The sequence below is a fragment of the Acipenser ruthenus genome, chromosome 38 (assembly GCF_902713425.1).
Source record: "Acipenser ruthenus chromosome 38, fAciRut3.2 maternal haplotype, whole genome shotgun sequence".
NCBI classification, from domain to species: domain Eukaryota; kingdom Metazoa; phylum Chordata; class Actinopteri; order Acipenseriformes; family Acipenseridae; genus Acipenser; species Acipenser ruthenus.
Window position 1 is genome coordinate 10,740,366 of NC_081226.1, and position 18,800 is coordinate 10,759,165.

General features: G+C 41.7%; 1 protein-coding gene across 1 annotated transcript in view; it reads left to right on the forward strand.

Annotated features, from left to right (window-relative positions):
* The window catches only part of LOC131707034 (putative C-type lectin domain family 20 member A), a 118,423-nt gene extending 100,018 nt beyond the window's left edge, over window positions 1–18,405 (forward strand). Inside the window, exons 4-12 of the mRNA XM_059009082.1 lie at window positions 3,847–4,191; window positions 16,010–16,351; window positions 16,761–16,802; window positions 16,884–16,925; window positions 17,036–17,077; window positions 17,282–17,323; window positions 17,417–17,458; window positions 18,065–18,106; window positions 18,227–18,405. Of these exons, the coding sequence (XP_058865065.1) occupies window positions 3,847–4,191; window positions 16,010–16,351; window positions 16,761–16,802; window positions 16,884–16,925; window positions 17,036–17,077; window positions 17,282–17,323; window positions 17,417–17,458; window positions 18,065–18,106; window positions 18,227–18,297 (1,010 nt within the window). The 3' untranslated portion in view covers window positions 18,298–18,405. The remainder of the gene's footprint in view (window positions 1–3,846; window positions 4,192–16,009; window positions 16,352–16,760; window positions 16,803–16,883; window positions 16,926–17,035; window positions 17,078–17,281; window positions 17,324–17,416; window positions 17,459–18,064; window positions 18,107–18,226) is intronic.
* Window positions 18,406–18,800: the final 395 nt, after the last annotated feature.

Consider the following 18,800-nt stretch of genomic DNA (forward strand, 5'->3'; position numbering starts at 1 on the left):
AACACAGCTAGGAAACCATATGTGCTCGATCAAAAAACGTATTGGTTCTGTAGTTTTAATAATGCTCTTAAAATGTGTTTTATGAAACACTGATAGGTGTCTTCAGTTTCCTATCCGCAGCCTCGTTGGTTTTACATGTCATGTTTTGAAAAGTGTATCATTAAAATTACTAATGGCTTATTTTACTAAAATAAACCCCCTTTCACACAAACGTTCAAATTTAAAAGCAGGCTGGTGGACTGCAACTTACTAAATACTTTCATCTAAATGAATAACTTAGGACAGTGGTTTTCAAACCTTTTAGGCCCCATACCCCTTTCCACAAAATCTAGTCTACCGCATACCCCCGTCTGAGATAGGGTCATAATATACAGATGAAAACAGAAAAAATGGTATTTTCTAATTACTAGACTTAATTACTTATTGATGTTAACTGATTTTTTTTTTAAATGCTTACCTACCAATGTGATGGACGTGTCTGCTTTTTGTCACAGATTTCAGTAAAACTGCACCCTGATTAGTAAACAATGCAGCCCACACACAAGGGTATGTTATTCTGTATTTTAAAATGAACGAATAGGACTTCAAGTTACAAAAAAATGTAAGCGTGTCATTAAAAAAATAAATAAATAAACACGCCTTGATTTGCTGGCTCAGAAGGCACACAGGGAAGGAGGAGGGGCTAGAGTCCAGCCAGTTACTGTTCATGGAAAACTGTCTGGCAAGCCAAATTATCATTTAGAGATATCTCAAATTCATTTATAGATATCTCTAAATATTTGAAGATATCTCTAAATCATTTTAAGATATCTAAAATACATTTATTGATAACTCAAAATGGTTTACAGATATCTTTAAATGCAACTTTAAATGAGATATCTAAAATGCATTTTCAGATATCTTTAAATCATCTTAGGATATCTCTAAATGTTTTTGAGATATCTTTAAATATTTTTCAGATATCTCTAAATAACATCCTGTTCATTTAAAGATGTCTCTAAATCATTTAAAGATATCTCTAAATCATTTGAAGATATATTTAAATAACTTCCTGTTCATTTAGAGATATCTCTAAATTATTTCCTGTTCATTTGACGATATCTCTAAATCATTTGAAGATATCTTCAAAGGAACAGGAAGCCATTTCAAGATATCTGGAAATGACTTCCTGTGAAAATGCTCTGTTTTCAATGGACTTCCTGTCCATTTTAAAGATATCTCTAAATGAACAGGAAGCTATTTGAAGATATCTACAAATGATTTACAGATATCTTTTCAATGAACAGGATGTTATTTGAAGATATCTTCAAATGGTTTACAGATATCTTTAAATGAACAGGAAGTTATTTAGAAATATCTCTAAATGATTTGGAGATATCTCTAAGTGAACGGGACGTTATTTGAAGATTTCTTCAAATGATTTACAGATATCTTTGAATAATATGTGGATTTGGCTAGCATGGTGCACCAAACTGTCATTTAGAGATATCTTAAAATAAGGGTTTTAAAGATATCTGTAAAATCAATTGAAGATATCTTCAAATAACTTCCTGTTCATTTAAAGATATTTTTAGTGTTTAGTGCATTTCTGCTATATTGGTATTGAACGAGCAGGTGGTTATCATGACTGTACTGTATGTTATGCTGTAAAAACAACAACAACGTTTTAAGGTCATTCTGAATAGCGTTGTGTACTAGCTGTCTTTTATTAAAATACATGTATTTATTGTTTTTAGATTTTGAGAAGTTGCAGCAAGCAGGAGGTGTAGGGCTCTATAGCTCATCATGTCAAGTTCCAGGAAAAAAACAAATAAATGAGTTAGCACTGCCCCCATTAACCCACAATGAAAGGTACATAGTATCTAAATATAGACCTCGTGGGAACTTATGTTTCTGGTGCAATAAAATCATAAAATTATTCACCTGAATTGTAAAAGTCATTCGTATTATTTTACATATTTATATCTGGTAATATATCATCTTATTTTTAATGTTAGTCCATTTATTTTAATGGGGTTTGGCTTTCCTGACACTCAAGTTAACTCTGCTTGTCTTGCAATGATTAAGAACTGTTAACCAATTAAAACGGAGATCACGTTTTATGAAATGTAAAAATGGCAATCTAAGAACACAAGTCGCTCTTGTATCAAAGAGGATGTATTTTCTTAGAACAGCGTACTGTGCATTCTAGATAATTTACCGTAACAAAAGATGTATGTATTTTACGCTGGCGAACAAATCCTCACCTGGTTAACTTAAAGCACTAGTTCTGATAAACAATTGAAACAAAAAGAAACTTTCCACATGTCCATCTTTTTTTTTTTTTATTCCACACCTCTGATCGTATTGTATAGTATAGTACACTGTGCTGTACGAGGAGGGGCTGCTCTTAAAATCACTGTAAACTGAAATCCTGTCGACTCTGTGGTGATTGAAGATCTCCAGGCACCCCTGATCGTATTGTATAGTATAGTACACTGTGCTGTACGAAGAGGGGCTGCTCTTAAAATCACTGTAAACTGAAATCCTGTCGACTCTGTGGTGATTGAAGATCTCCAGGCACCCCTGATCATATTGTATAGTATAGTACACTGTGCTGTACGAGGAGGGGCTGCTCTTAAAATCACTGTAAACTGAAATCCTGTCAACTCTGTGGTGATTGAAGATCTCCAGGCACTCCTGATCGTATTGTATAGTATAGTACACTGTGCTGTACGAGGAGGGGCTGCTCTTAAAATCACTGTAAACTGAAATCCTGTCGACTCTGTGGTGATTGAAGATCTCCAGGCACTCCTGATCGTATTGTATAGTATAGTATAGTACACTGTGCTGTACGAGGAGGGCTGCTCTTAAAATCACTGTAAACTGAAATCCTGTCGACTCTGTGGTGATTGAAGATCTCCAGGCACCCCTGATCGTATTGTATAGTATAGTACACTGTGCTGTACGAGGAGGGGCTGCTCTTAAAATCACTGTAAACTGAAATCCTGTCGACTCTGTGGTGATTGAAGATCTCCAGGCACTCCTGATCGTATTGTATAGTATAGTACACTGTGCTGTACGAGGAGGGGCTGCTCTTAAAATCACTGTAAACTGAAATCCTGTCGACTCTGTGGTGATTGAAGATCTCCAGGCACCCCTGATCGTATTGTATAGTATAGTACACTGTGCTGTACGAGGAGGGGCTGCTCTTAAAATCACTGTAAACTGAAATCCTGTCGACTCTGTGGTGATTGAAGATCTCCAGGCACCCCTGATCGTATTGTATAGTATAGTATAGTATAGTACACTGTGCTGTACGAGGAGGGGCTGCTCTTAAAATCACTGTAAACTGAAATCCTGTCGACTCTGTGGTGATTGAAAATCTCCAGGCACCCCTGATCGTATTGTATAGTATAGTACACTGTGCTGTACGAGGAGGGGCTGCTCTTAAAATCACTGTAAACTGAAATCCTGTCGACTCTGTGGTGATTGAAGATCTCCAGGCACCCCTGATCGTATTGTATAGTATAGTACACTGTGCTGTACGAGGAGGGCTGCTCTTAAAATCACTGTAAACTGAAATCCTGTCGACTCTGTGGTGATTGAAGATCTCCAGGCATGTTCTCCATCAAGTGTGCAGGTGTCAGCCCCTGATTGTCTGCTCAATGCTGGCCTGGTTAAACTGAAATACCTCCCTTCTGCTTATTCACCCCTATGCTGGCTCATTTACTTTCCACAGTCTCCACTTCCTGTAGCCCTGTGTTACATGGGGGCAGGACCATTCTGAGAATGAGCTGCTCTAGGATGTTATCCTGTCTCCGGCAGTTACCAGTATTTTAATGTTTTTTTTTTTTTTTTTTTCAGGGTTTTGTGTGCCTGCTTACAATCAGATCATTAAACACGTGTTTGTGAATACTCTGAAGAGCTGGTCTGCAGCTCAGAGCTACTGTAGAAAGAATCACACAGACCTGGCCACTGTGCACAGCCAGGAAGAAGCACAGCAGCTCTTAAATATTGCAGGAGCTTCTCTCAATACTTCTGCCTGGATCGGGCTGTATCGTGATGGCACACAGAACTGGCAGTGGTCTAACGGCGATGATGTCATCTACAAAAGCTGGACAAAAGACCTCTTCTGTGCTTCAATCAATTCAGTGGGACAGTGGGAGGACAGTGTCTGCTTTGAGACGAAAGCTTTCATGTGCTACCAAGGTAAAGACACAACTGTTTTACATTGCAATACTAATCTATTATTATTATTATTATTATTATTATTCTTCATAGGGAATGATAATTTTCCTGTAAACTTCAGTATTTTACAGTCTTATTATAAGCCTACACGGTGGTGGTGCCAGACCCCTGTATAAGATTCCCCTGTATAATAAGATTCTCGTGTATAATAAGATCCCCCTGTATAAAAAGATTCCTGTGTATAATAAGATTCCTTGTATAATAAGATTCTCGTGTATAATAAGATCCCCCTGCATAAAAAGATTCCTGTGTATAATAAGATTCCTTGTATAATAAGATTCTCGTGTATAATAAGATCCCCCTGTATAATAATATTCCCTGTACAATAAGATTCACGTGTATAAGAAGATTCCCTGTATAATAAGATTCTCGTGTATAATAAGATTCCCCTGTATAAAAAGATTCTCATGTATAATAAGATTCCTTGTATAAGATTCCCCTGTATAATAAGATTCCCTGTATAATAAGATTCCTTGTATAAGATTCCCCTGTATAATAAGATTCCCCTGTATAATAAGATTCCCCTGTATAATAAGATTCCCCTGTATAATAAGATTCCTTGTATAATAAGATTCCCCTGTATAATAAGATTCCCCTTGTATAATAAGATTCCTTGTATAATAAGATTCCTGTGTATAATAAGATTCCCCTGTATAAGATTCCCCTGTATAAGATTCCCCTGTATAATAAGATTCCTGTGTATAATAAGATTCCCCTGTATAATAAGATTCCTGTGTATAATAAGATTCCTTGTATAATAAGATTCCCCTGTATAATAAGATTCCTGTGTATAATAAGATTCCCCTGTATAATAAGATTCCTGTGTATAATAAGATTCCTTGTATAATAAGATCCCCCTGTATAATAAGATTCCTGTGTATAATAAGATTCCCCTGTATAATAAGATTCTCGTGTATAATAAGATTCCTTGTATAATAAGATTCCTGTGTATAATAAGATTCCTTGTATAATAAGATTCCAGTGTATAATAAGATACAGATACTGTCCCTGACCCCTGACCCCTACCCCCATGCACGTTACACTGTGTGGTGTTTGCCTGCGAGACTGACCATGATTGGAATGTGTAGGGTTTGTTATATATCAGTATAAAATAAACTTGATTATACTGCATTTATATTTTTAGCAATATTAGCAAATAAAAAGTCTGCGATATGAAAATTATAATTGATATCAAACGACATCGATATCATATCAAAAATATCGATATTGTTGCCCATCCCTAGTATGTAGGAAGCCACAGAGTTTATAGATTTTCTAAATGTACTTACATGCCAAATAGTTCCCTTACAGTAATTAGTGTAATCTGTTGCATTTAATAATGAGAAAATCCAAAGACATTGGATATATGATGTATTTTGTTAAGAAAACTAATTTTTAAGAACCTCTATTTTAATTTTCACATAAAGATTAACAACAGTACGTAATTAGTGTTGTTAGAATCAATAAGCCCATGTGTTTCATCATTGAAGCAACAGAGTGCCCGTCGATGAAGGCTCTGGACTGTAACAGGAATGCGTCCCGAGCCGAAGAGGGCGAGAATGAAAATCAAGATCAACTACCACAGGGTAGAGCCTGCTAGAGGGCACGATCACTATCAGAAAACCATTTCTCTCATTAATTCTGAAAAAAGAAACACTATTTACCTTGAACTTGTAGGGTCAATTACAACAAACTAAAAGGCGTACTATCTGGGGATGACCGTGTGGTTAGTACAGAGGACAGTACTAAACTAGTACGCAAGTTAATACCAAGTGCAACAAACTAAGCAGCTCTAGATAGTCCCCAGCTGTGTATTTAAAATGTGTCTCAATTGCAGCGAACCCAAAGTAACCACTGTTGCCCTCTAGAGCAGTGGTTCCCACCCCTGGTCATGGGGACCCTGTGTCTGCTGCAGAGATGCCAGCATTTGAAAATGGAAAACCTAGCACCTGCCGAGTGAAGCATCGAGAAAACCCTAGCAATGCCTAACAACCCCTAACAACCCCTAACAACCCCTAGCAATGCCTAACAACCGCTAGCAACCCCTAACAACCGCTAGCAACCCCTAACAACCGCTAGCAACGCCTAACAACCCCTAGCAACGCCTAACAACCGCTAGCAACCCCTAACAACCGCTAGCAACCCCTAGCAATGCCTAACAACCCCTAGCAAATTATATAAATCACAAAGTAAAGTCAGTTTGCAGGAAGAATGGTATGGAGGGAATAGACAGGAGGAAGTTAACCTAATAAGGCTGTTTATTAGACATTCAACTTTAACCTGTTCAAACCCCAGCCCCTCACAGGCAATTTCCGCCTGGGGGTCTGTGCCCTTAAATAAATCACAATATCTTCCAAAGTATAGATAGTACAGGCATGGTTCAGGGCTTGAATTCAAGGTAATCCCTTGGGCATCAGGACTAAAACCTCAGGTGTGATAAAAGTCTTAGTCAGTACCACACTGGAAGGAGATATCCAGAAAAAATACATAAAAAAACAACAAACGCTTTTCATTTTTTTATGTTCTTGTCACAAAGACGGCCGGGTGGTGTCAGACCAGAGCCAGGAAATAAATAAACAGAGAGATGTGGTTTGGTGAAGCTGGGCGCGTGATTGCGCTCAGCATTTAATAATTAAACAGAACAGAACAGAAAATAAAAGGTTTTAAACACAAAAACACGGGACACGGCACTCGAGCCAAAACAAAAAGACAAACAAAACGTACTACACTTAAACAGACAGACGAACAAACACGGTGAGTGAAAACACTTCTAATTTACGTTCTTACTTTGTTTTATTTTCTCCTTCTCTCTCTCCCGTTCTCCACTCTCGAACACCCAACCCCGAGTGAGAGCTACGTGCATCTATATATACTGTTGTGCTGGGATTCAATTACTAATTAATTATTCACTTGAATCCCAGCACGTGAATTAGTTAAGTGTACTCCCGTGACCACACATTACATTTTACCAGCACGTGAAGTGATTTGTGCCCTCCTCGTGCCTAAATACAAATCTACCTTTTTAAATCACACGTGAAACACAGACCCATTTATATCCCGTGTACCAATCTATACACCAACATTAACACATGCACGCAACACACAAATGCACACAGGGACGGGGCACATTGCCACAGTTCTATAGTCATTTTTTCAACTTGTAGCATATGAAAATAGCCAGATTTTTTTCCAGTGCTTCACCAACATGTCTACTATACTGGGTAACAATTTGGAACTGTTTGAACAAAGGGATCTACAGGAGTTTTTACAAAGCTAAGCCCAAGGGTCCCCAAACCTCTCCAAAAATAAACATTGTGTAAATCTTTATGTCCCGTGATACACTAAGTTCTAAAGGGATGTTATCTTCTGGCACCTCACATGCTATCCATTGCCACATGCATTAGCCTTTGTAAGGCTCTTTTTTTCCCCCCTTACCTCATTCAAGAGGTTGGCGTGTTTGTTTGCACATCGATTACTCTGTAATGGATTGGGCTACAAACAAAGTAAAGGTATTATTATTATTATTATTATTATTTATTTCTTAGCAGACACCCTTATCCAGGGCGACTTACAATCGCAAGCAAATACAAATACATTCAAGTGTTACAATATAAGTCATACAATAAGAACAAGAAATACAATAATTCAAGTGTGACAAACCACAATTCAATAATACAGCAGATAAGTGAAAGTTACATCAGGATATGATTAAATAGTGATAGTTACATCAGGATATGATTAAGTACAAAATACTACAGATTAAACACTTGGCAGATTACAATATTCTGAGGTACAGGATTAAATGCAGTAAAATAGGGGGCAGATAAGAGCAAAATAAAGCATATTTAAATGAAGGGTGATAGTGTCCCAGGATACAACAGAGGAGTTCTACAGGTGCTGTTTGAAGAGGTGAGTCTTAAGGAGGCGCCGGAATGTGGTCAGGGACTGGGCAGTCCTGACATCTGTAGGAAGGTCGTTCCACCACTGCGGAGCAAGGGTGGAGAAGGAGCGGGCTCGGGAGGCAGGGGAGCGTAGCGGAGGTAGAGCCAGTCTTCTAGTGCAGGCGGAGCGGAGAGGTCGAGTGGGGGTGTAGGGAGAGATGAGGGTCTGGAGGTAGCTGGGTGCAGTCTGATCAAGGCATCTGTAGGCTAGTACAAGAGTCTTGAACTGGATGCGAGCGGTGATCGGGAGCCAGTGGAGCGAGCGGAGTAGTGGAGTAGCGTGGGCGAAGCGAGGCAGAGAGAACACCAGGCGAGCAGCAGAGTTCTGGATGAGCTGGAGCGGACGGGTGGCGGACGCAGGGAGGCCAGCCAGGAGGGAGTTGCAGTAGTCTAGGCGGGAGAGTACCAGGGCCTGGACCAGGAGCTGGGTAGCATAGTTGGTGAGGAAGGGTCGGATTCTTCGGATGTTGCTCAGGAAGAATCTGCAAGTGCGTGCCAGAGTGGAGATGTGCTGGGAATAAGAGAGGCAGGGGTCCAGGGTGACTCCAAGGTTCTTAGCTGAGGAAGAGGGAGAGAGTGTGGTAGATTCCAGAGGAACAGAGATAGAGAGATCAGAGGAGGGGGAGGAGGAGGGAAAGAAAAGGAGGTCAGATTTAGAGAGGTTGAGTTTGAGGTGATGCAAGTGCATCCAGGAGGAAATAGCAGACAGACAGGTAGAGATACGGGAGGAGATGGTGGAGTCAGAGGTGGGGAAGGAGAGGAAAATCTGAGCATCATCAGCATAGAAATGGTATGAGAAACCATAGGATGCGATGAGGGGGCCCAGGGAGCGGGTGTAGAGAGAGAACAGGAGAGGACCCAAGACTGACCCTTGGGGGACTCCAGTTAAGAGAGGGTGAGGTGTGGAGGTTGCTCCACGCCAGGTTACCTGGTAAGTGCGGTTGGAGAGGTAGGAGGAGAACCAGGCCAGAGCAGTGCCAGAGATCCCCAGGTCAGCAAGAGATGATAGTAGAATAGAGTGATCAACAGTGTCAAAGGCAGCAGAGAGGTCGAGGAGAATTAGGACAGAGGAGAGAGAGGCAGCTCGGGCACACTTAAGTGAGTTGGTGACAGACAGAAGGGTGGTTTCAGTGGAGTGAGCAGAGCGGAAGCCAGATTGGAGAGGGTCAAGCAGAGAGTGGTTGGACAGGAAAGCAGAGAGCTGGCGGTGTACAGTCCGCTCGAGGGTTTTGGAGAGGAAGGGTAGGAGGGAGACAGGACGGTAGCTCTGGAGGGAGGTGGGGTCGAGGGTAGGTTTTTTGAGGAGGGGAGTGATAGAGGCTTTTTTGAAGGCAGAGGGGAAGATGCCAGAAAGTAGAGAGGTGTTGAGGAGGGAGGAGATGAAGGGGAGTAGAGCAGGAGCAGCAGCTTGAAAGAGGTGAGTGGGGAGGGGGTCCAAGGCACACGTGGTGGGTTTGTGACCCTGGAGCAGGGAGGAGAGGTCAGAGTCTGAGAGGGGCAAGAAGGTGGAGAGGAAGGGCGAGTTAGTAGGGGATGTAGTGGGTGTAGGGGTTGGAGCAGGAGGGGGTACGGGGGAGGGAGAGGTGTTAAAGAGTTTGCGGATATCTGAGATTTTAGAAGAGAAGAAGGAGGCAAAGTCGTCAGGGGAGATAGAGGAGGGAGGAGGAGGGGGGGGAGGGTTTAGGAGGGAGGAGAAGGTAGAGAATAGTTTACGTGGGTTGTTAGTGGAGGCTTGGATTACAGATTGGAAATAAGCACATTTAGCAGAGGAGAGAGTAGAGGAGAAGGAGGAGAGAAGAGTGCGGTAAAGGTCTAGAGCAGCAGGGAGTTTGGTTCTCTTCCATTTCTTTTCAGCAGATCGCAGTGTGATTCTTGCCGAGCGGAGCACAGAGGAGAGCCAGGGATGGGGAGGGGAGGGGCGAGCAGGTCGGGAGGTGAGGGGACAGAGGGAGTCGAGGGAGGAGGTGAGTGAGGAGAAGAGGGTGGAGGTAGCAGAGTCTACGGAGAGTTGTGAAAAGGAGTCGATAGGAGGGAGGTGAGAGAGAGCAGTGGAGGCAAGGACAGAGGGGGAGAGAGAGCGGAGGTTACGGCGAGAGGTGACAGTGGGGGTAGGAGGAGCAGGGAGAGGGGGGAGAGACAGAGAAAAAGAGATGAAATAGTGATCAGAGAGGTCCAGGGGGGTGACAGAGAGGTTGGAGGGGCAGCAGGCCCTGGAGAAGGTGAGGTCCAGTTGACGGCCAGCTTTGTGGGTAGGAGGGGACGGAGAGAGACAGAAGTCGAAGGAGTGAAGGAGAGGGAGGAATCCAGCAGAGTGGCTGGGGTTGGAGAGATGGATGTTGAAGTCACCCAACAGGACAGTCGGGGTAGACAGAGAGGGGAGGGAGGAGAGTAGATAGTCGAGTTCATCCAGAAAGTGAGTGAGAGGCCCAGGGGGGCGGTACAGAACAATGAGCAGGAGTTGACAGGGAGAGGTTAGTTGGACTGCATGAAATTCAAAGGTAGTGACAGAGAGGGAGGTGAGATCAGAGGGGACAGAAAAGAGTAAGGAGGGAGAGAGGAGAAGACCCGTCCCACCTCCCCGTCCGGTGAGACGCGGGGTATGGGACAGGACGTAGAGAGAGGACAGGGCAGCAGGAGTAACAGTGTTATCAGGGGACAGCCAGGTTTCAGTGAGAGCAAGGAAATCGAGCGAGAGGTGGGAGGCAAAGGCAGAGATGAAATCAGCTTTGTTAGCAGAAGAGTGACAGTTCCAGAGTGCACCAGAGAGTGTGCGGGAGGGGGGGGAGAGGCAGAGAAATGAGGTTAGAGGGGTTGGAGGAGCAACAGCGGAGGGAGGGCAGAGGACGGGAGGACAGAACAGGGATGTGAGAGACAGTCATAGCAGGACAAGCAAGACAAAAGGCACAGTAGGAGCAGTGGGGTGGAGGATACAGACCTGACTAGTAGATGGCTTCTTCTAGAGCGCTGTTAGGTTTGGATCTATTGGAACAGCGTCTCAGCGCAGGCCTCCCCTCGCTGGACTCCCACAGCTAGACTCCCGGCTCTTTTGTTGAGGCTCTTCTGTTGGCTGGCGCTAAAATAAGCTGCTTGAATAAATGTTGTTACCCCTGCTTGGCAAAAGAACCAACTAAACTGTGTGGAAACCAATCAAATAGCAAAATCAACTGCTAATCAATTTAGCCACTCACCTGGTACTAATCACACACAAACTCAGCAAATTCAAACACCACCTTACAATGTCACCAAATGTAGTAGTTACAATTACAAAAAGCAGGAACTTATCTATCTGCCTCTCTCCCTGGTTCCCTGTAGACTGAACCAATTACCAGATGCCCACTCTTAAATAACTCCCTTCACTTAGCAAGGGAACTAGCTGCTAACTGCTCTGGAGACAATAGTTTCACACACTTTGATGGGATCACACAACTGCAGGAGCTGTGTGGAGACCAATTCAAATGCAAACTGCTCTAATCAAGTTAACCCACCCTGATTCAAATTTACAAATTACAAATTAAGTACTCAAAATAAGCACACTGCCTGGGATAAAATCACACACTCCTCCCCAATTAGAAACACCAGATAATGATACTATATAGTTAATGGAAAAATTACTAGGAGCAGGATCAAATACCTATCTTGCTTCAGATGCTGGTTACCTGGTTACCTGGTTACCTGTAGACTCCCACAGCTAGACTCCCGGCTCTTTTGTTGAGGCTCTTCTGTTGGCTGGCGCTTCGTGCTGGCGCTAAAATAAGCTGCTTGAATAAATGTTGTTACCCCTGCTTGGCAAAAGAACCAACTAAACTGTGTGGAAACCAATCAAATAGCAAAATCAACTGCTAATCAATTTAGCCACTCACCTGGTACTAATCACACACAAACTCAGCCAATTCAAACACCACCTTACAATGTCACCAAATGTAGTAGTTACAATTACAAAAAGCAGGAACTTATCTATCTGCCTCTCTCCCTGGTTCCCTGTATGAATGGAACGCTTGTGACCTCCCCTACAACGTGATCAGGGAGACTTCACCGTCATCAAGGTTGTAAGACCAGAGCAGCAAAACGCAAGCTAGTCGATCGCAGTTGTTTTGGTAGCATGGGGGTAATAGACACATTGTGAATGGGATATCTCAGCGGTGAAATGACGGATTCGAAAAATTCCTTCGCGGTTTGACGGTAGGAAAACAACGATTTTGATATTGAGTCAGCTTTTTTTTCTCTTTTGCTTTTGTAATAATATTACAAATGAGTTATGAAATATAATGTTTACATGCAGTTCCGTGTTCCGCCCGCGGGACTAGAGGGCGTAAGAGGGAAATGAACATTTCTATAGAATTGGAGCGCATGAGGATGGGTTATGTGTGAGATGCGGGGTTATGGAAACTGTGGAACACATGATGGTTGAATGTGCTAGATATAGGGAAGTGAGATTAGAGGTAGGGGAAGAGTTGAGGGCTTTGAGTATTCAGAATAATGTTTTTAGGGGTGGCATAGGGGGTGGTAATACAATAGATAAGGGTAGGGTCAGATATATAGGGGAATTCATTAGGACAATAGGGAGATTTAACCAATCATAAATAAATAAAAATAAATAAATAAAAATAAATCAGGAATCAAAGTGTTGGGCTCACAACACAAACAGAAGGTAGTGACAGTAAGCTTGGATAGCAGCATTCGAGAGGTAAACAGAATTTAAACTACTTTCTGTTTCTGTGAAGTGAAAAGAAAGTTTTCACCGCTGAGTAAAACCTGATTTCTCTAGTGAACTGGATCGGGACTAACCTAACAGTGAGTTTGTGGGAGTATCGGTACAGCCGAGTGGAATTACAATCTGCACTGCCCGCCATGACAGCGGAAATGTGTGATTTTAAAATATCCTGTGGTAGTCAAAAATAAAATACAGAACAGTGTTTTAAATTACTGATGAGAACATTGAGCAGGTGAAGAAACGCTGTGTTTAAAGCAGTACCGGGACTCTGAATACTTTGATGCCCCTGTGCATGTGTGCAGCCAGGGCTTTACACGCAGGGAGCGAGTCATGAGTGAACTCAAACAAACGCCCAAAAGTCACAGTGTTTAAGGACTGTTGTTATTTGGTTTTCAACAAACACACAGAAGCAAACGTGTTGCAAACTGTTTATTAATTTGTGAGCACACCAGGCTGGCTGTTAAAAAAAAGCACAGCTCCAGGGACAGAGTGGTCAACAGCCAGCCACTCCTCCAGCAGGGAAAATTAAGGACCCTGTAAAAGCAGACAAAGGATTACAAATTGCTAATGCATTGAGGGCAGCAAAAACTAGGACACTGTATATACTTACCTGTGGGGCTGCAACTGCGACTAGTGTCCACCAGAGGGAACTGTGGATACCTACCTGTGTTCTTGCACTGTTCTAGGGAACAGTGCCACCTGCTGGGCCTATTGGAGATCACCCTGTAAATAATGAAGAATTTACCAATTGTTCGATTATTTACAAAATAAGGACTTTAACTGTTTTTACTTACCAGTGGAGTTTAGTTTAACGAGAGACTGTTTAGAACCTGATCTCTGGTCCAAAAAGGACTCAAAAGAAAATAATTAGTTTTGTTTCATGTTCTTTGGAAGTACTTTTGTTCTACAAATAAACTATTGGACTTCCGGTGTCTTGCCCAATCATTCACCTGGTACTCACAAATACTTCGGATACCTACAACCCGTGAACTAATCGTTCCTATAATACTGAATGTGTTCTGAAAACGTATTGCACGTGTAGAGATATAAATTATGATGGATATAAATTATACATTTTGCATGACCTAATTGATGTCAGTTTTATTATTATTATTATTATTATTATTATTTATTTCTTAGCCGACGCCCTTATCCAGGGCGACTTACAATTGTTACAAGATATCACCTTATTTTTACATACAATTACCCATTTATACAGTTGGGTTTTTACTGGAGCAATCTAGGTAAAGTACCTTGCTCAAGGGTACAGCAGCAGTGTCCCCCACTGGGGATTGAACCCACAACCCTCGGATCAAGAGTCCAGAGCCCTAACCACTACTCCACACTGCTGCCCCGTTCAGTTTTAAAAAATGAACACGCTGCATCCATGGGCTTGTTGGGAACAAAAACTTTTACATTTTAAAAATTACAAAAACTAAAATTCTGAAATTCAGGTTTTGTTCTCAACAACCCCATGGATGCAATGTGTTCATTTCAGAATTAGATCATACCAAATTTATAATTTATCTGTCATACCTATCATAATTTATATCTCTCCACACGTGTAATACGTTTTAAGAACACATTCAATATGTACATTCATAATGATAATATGTTGAATAATGATCGTTTGAAAACAATACAGAACTGAAAAGGTAACATTAGACACAGATTTGGGGTTCTGTGGTGACGTAGCCGCAAAGCATGGTGGTGGATCCAGCAAAACATTAACTGAGTCACGTGTCCAGAGCCTCGCAAGACATTACTGTGTTAACGTTTCCCTTGTGAGACCAGCTTGTCCTTTTCAGTTCATTGCAATTGACCCACACAGTTCAGTAATAGCGCTCCATTCCGATATCTGACACTGTCAAGATAAACTAGAAGCAGCTCTGACAAGTAAAAAACGTTATTTGTTTGATAAAGTCTTTTTTTCCCTCTAATTATGAAAATTTTTGACACTATCTTCCTAAAACGTTAAATCAGCAGAAGGGCACCCGACAAATCATTACAAGTTCAGGGTAAATGACTGATTAATGGTAATAATAGCGCCCTCTCTGTGAAGGCTCTGCCGTGTGTTCAGTTTGGGACACATAACTGCAGTCACGGTCAGCTTCCGCACAGCCTGTGTCTATGGGCACTATCTTACTTAATTGCAGCATTCGATTTTGTATCCAATTTTCAGTAAAACAATAAGATATGGGAAGTATTGTCAGTCAGAATACAATAATAAGATTCTGCTGCTGCTGGGGGCTGAAGGGGACCCCAAGCCCTCTGCCTTTTTTCTGCCTCCTTAATTGTTTTGGTTACCAGCCTCCACTGACTTGACTGTAAAGACAGATTGTCTTGTTTTTGTAAAATGACACAATTTAGTCGATTGTTGTGTGAAATGTAATATAAAAAAATAAACAATAACTGCTGCAATTATGAAAACTAATCTCTGCATACTGCAGTAGACTCTCGCTAGTCCCAGCTGACCTATAATCTGAAACATGCTATCACAATGACATGCGTGCTGATAGCAGCTGTAGGAACCAAACGTGAAAATCTGAATTCAGTGATAAGAAAGTGAAACATCTGAGCAGTGTATTCACAGCCTCTGCTTGGCTCATGGGATGAGCTACAGGTGCTTATACTCAAGAGAGTCACCTCCTAATACCCTTTATCTCCTTAAACTGGCATTTCAACACAATGCAGTCAACCACACAGGACACTGTGAGCCAAAGTGTTGGGTTAAAGTACACCTGACAAATCGGTAATTCTGGGGAGTCTAATATACTTTTATACAGCTGATCACTTACATGACTTTTCCTTGTGTTATTTAAACAGAGTTTGAGAGCAGTTGGATTCTCATGTTAATAAAACCTTAATGAGCTGCATGTGATCTAATTGTTAGGTCCTGTAATTTGAAATTGTAATGAGTTTGAGTGTTTTGAATACACCTGTGAGTGCCAAATTATATCATTATTTTTGGAATAACCTTCTGAGAATTTAGCACCATATTGTAAATAAACACAAAAATGTGCTTGATTGTGGACAAGACACAGTTTCTGTTAAATGTCAGATTGAGGACAACACACAGTCACACCTCCACAGCTCCAAGCCTCTCATCTGTTGTTTGTGTTTACAGAGACCAGCACCATCACTGAGAGATACACCCTTATTCAAGAACTGAAAACCTGGACTGAAGCTCAGCAGTACTGTAGAAAATACCACACCGACCTCGTCAGTATAAAGAACACCAGTGAAAATGCAGACCTAGTGAAGAAAGCGCAGGGCAAGACCTTCTGGATAGGCCTGTTCAATGATCCCTGGAAGTGGTCACACCAGGGGGATAACTACACATTTCACTACTGGAACAATGAGGAACCAAACAATGCGGGAGGCAATGATAAATGTGTGAGGATGTTCAAGAGTGGCACATGGGGTGACAAAGACTGCAGCGTTCTGTACCCTTTCTTCTGCTATGATGGTAAGGATCCCGGCTCAGTCTGTGTTCTTGTTCAGTTCAGTGTTTGTATCCCAGTCTGTGAGCAGGGACTCAGAGGCTCAGTCCATCTGATCCTACAGTAGCTGTCTGACCCCCAGAGCAGGGCAGGGTGTAGCCTAGAGATCTGAAGAACCAGAAACCAGCCCCATCATTAAGAGTGTGTGAGCAGGGAGCAGCTACCCCTCATTGTTACACACAGGAGAGACATGTGCTGTAAAATACATTCTGATTGGGTATTTATTGTATTGATTTAAAAACATTGATCCCTTCAGGATGAGTGAGACAGCATGTCATTGTGAGCATTGCCCTGGTGGAGACAGCAGCATAGACACAGTTTCATTACAATACATTAAAACAATGCATAAATGATACTTCTTTCATCCTCACACAGATCCAGCCCCCTCAGACCCTCCTTCAACACGACTCTCTGAAGGTATGGAGTTAGATCCTGCATTCAGTTGAATTTATTTTATTTATTATAATTTATTCATTATTGATTCATTTGTTTCTACAGATCCAGCCCCCTCAGACCCTCCTTCAACACGGCTCTCTGAAGGTATGGAGTGTAATCACTTCAGTTTGATTGAAAGCCCACAGCAGAAATGTGACTGTAATAAATTACTGAATTATTTTATTTATTAATTATTGATTCATTTGTTTCTACAGATCCAACCCCCTCAGACCCGCCTACAACACCACTCTCTGAAGGTATGGAGTTAGATCAGTCAGTTGAATTTAGGTGTTTGACTGACTTGGAGAAATTGTGACTGGCTAATCTGACTAGCTGACAAAAATACAACTTCAACTAAGCTGATGATTTTCATTGTGAGCATTGCCCTGGTGGAGACAGTTTCATTACAATACATTTGAGCAAAAAATGTACCAATTTTTCTTTTTCTTATCTTCTGACAGATCCCAAAACCACAAGCCCCCCTTCCACTCCAGTCCCTCAAGGTATGGGGTGTAATCAGTTCAGTGTGATTCATAACCCACAGCAGGAATCTGGCTTTGTTATAAACTTTCTTTTTTCTCTTTATCTTTTTACAGAAGCAGAACCTTCGAGCCCCCCTTCCACTCCGGTCTCTCAAGGTCTGTGCAGTTTGTAGAGTGCAGTGTGTTCAGTGTGATTGACAGCCCACCTCCTGTGTCATGTGATCCACTAGAGCTGTATAAGCTGTGGGAGAGCTGTGTGCGACTATTCAGCAACAATTCTAGAAGAGCAGAATGTTGTCTTTAGGCTTGGAATCCTATTCTATACAGCTACATTATATTGTACAGTACAAAGAATCTCTCTTTCTAAGCAAAATCTACTGCCTGACAATGTCACACTGCAGGAACAGGTGGGCACCGTGCCATAGGGTGCAGTGAAACGGCTTGGCTGAGCAGAGTAACTCCTCCTCAGCTGGGAATATATATTTTTTCATCTGCATTCACAGACCACGTCATTTAAGAGTGTGTGAGCAGGGAACAGCTACCCCTCATTGTTACACACAGGAGAGACATGTGCTGTAAAATACATTCTGATTGGGTATTTATTGTATTGATTTAAAAACATTGATCCCTTCAGGATGAGTGAGACAGCATGTCATTGTGAGCACTGCCCTGGTGGAGACAGCAGCATAGACACAGTTTCATTACAATATATTAAAACAATACACTTGAAATATAAATGATACTTCTTTCATCTTCATACAGATCTAACCCCCTCAGACCCTCCTTCAACAACGCTCTCTGAAGGTATGGAGTGTAAACAGTTCAGTTTGATTGAAAATCTACAGCTGAAATGTGACTGTAATAAATTACTGAATTATTGTATTTATTATTATTTATTAATTATTGATTCATCTGTTTCTACAGATGCAACCCCCTCAGACTCTCCTTCAACAACGCTCTCTGAAGGTATGGAGTCAAATCCTGGAGTCAGTTGAATTTAGGTTTATGACTCACTTGAAGAAATAGTGACTGGCTAGTCTGACCTAGCTGACAAAAATACAACTTCAGCTAAGCTGATGATTTTCATTGTGAGCATTGCCCTGGTGGAGACAGTTTCATTACAATACATTTGAGCAAAAAATGTACCAATGTTTCTTTTTCTTATCTTCTGACATTATATTGTACAGTACAAAGAATCTCTCTTTCTAAGCAAAATCTACTGCCTGACAGGAGAGACATGTGCTGTAAAATACATTCTGATTAGAACATAAGAACATAAGAAAGTTTACAAACGAGAGGAGGCCATTCGGCACATCTTGCTCGTTTGGTTGTTAGTAGCTTATTGATCCCAGAATCTCATCAAGCAGCTTCTTGAAGGATCCTAGGGTGTCAGCTTCAACAACATTACTGGGGAGTTGGTTCCAGACCCTCACAATTCTCAGTGTAAAAAAGTGCCTCCTATTTTCTGTTCTGAATGCCCCTTTATCTAATCTCCATT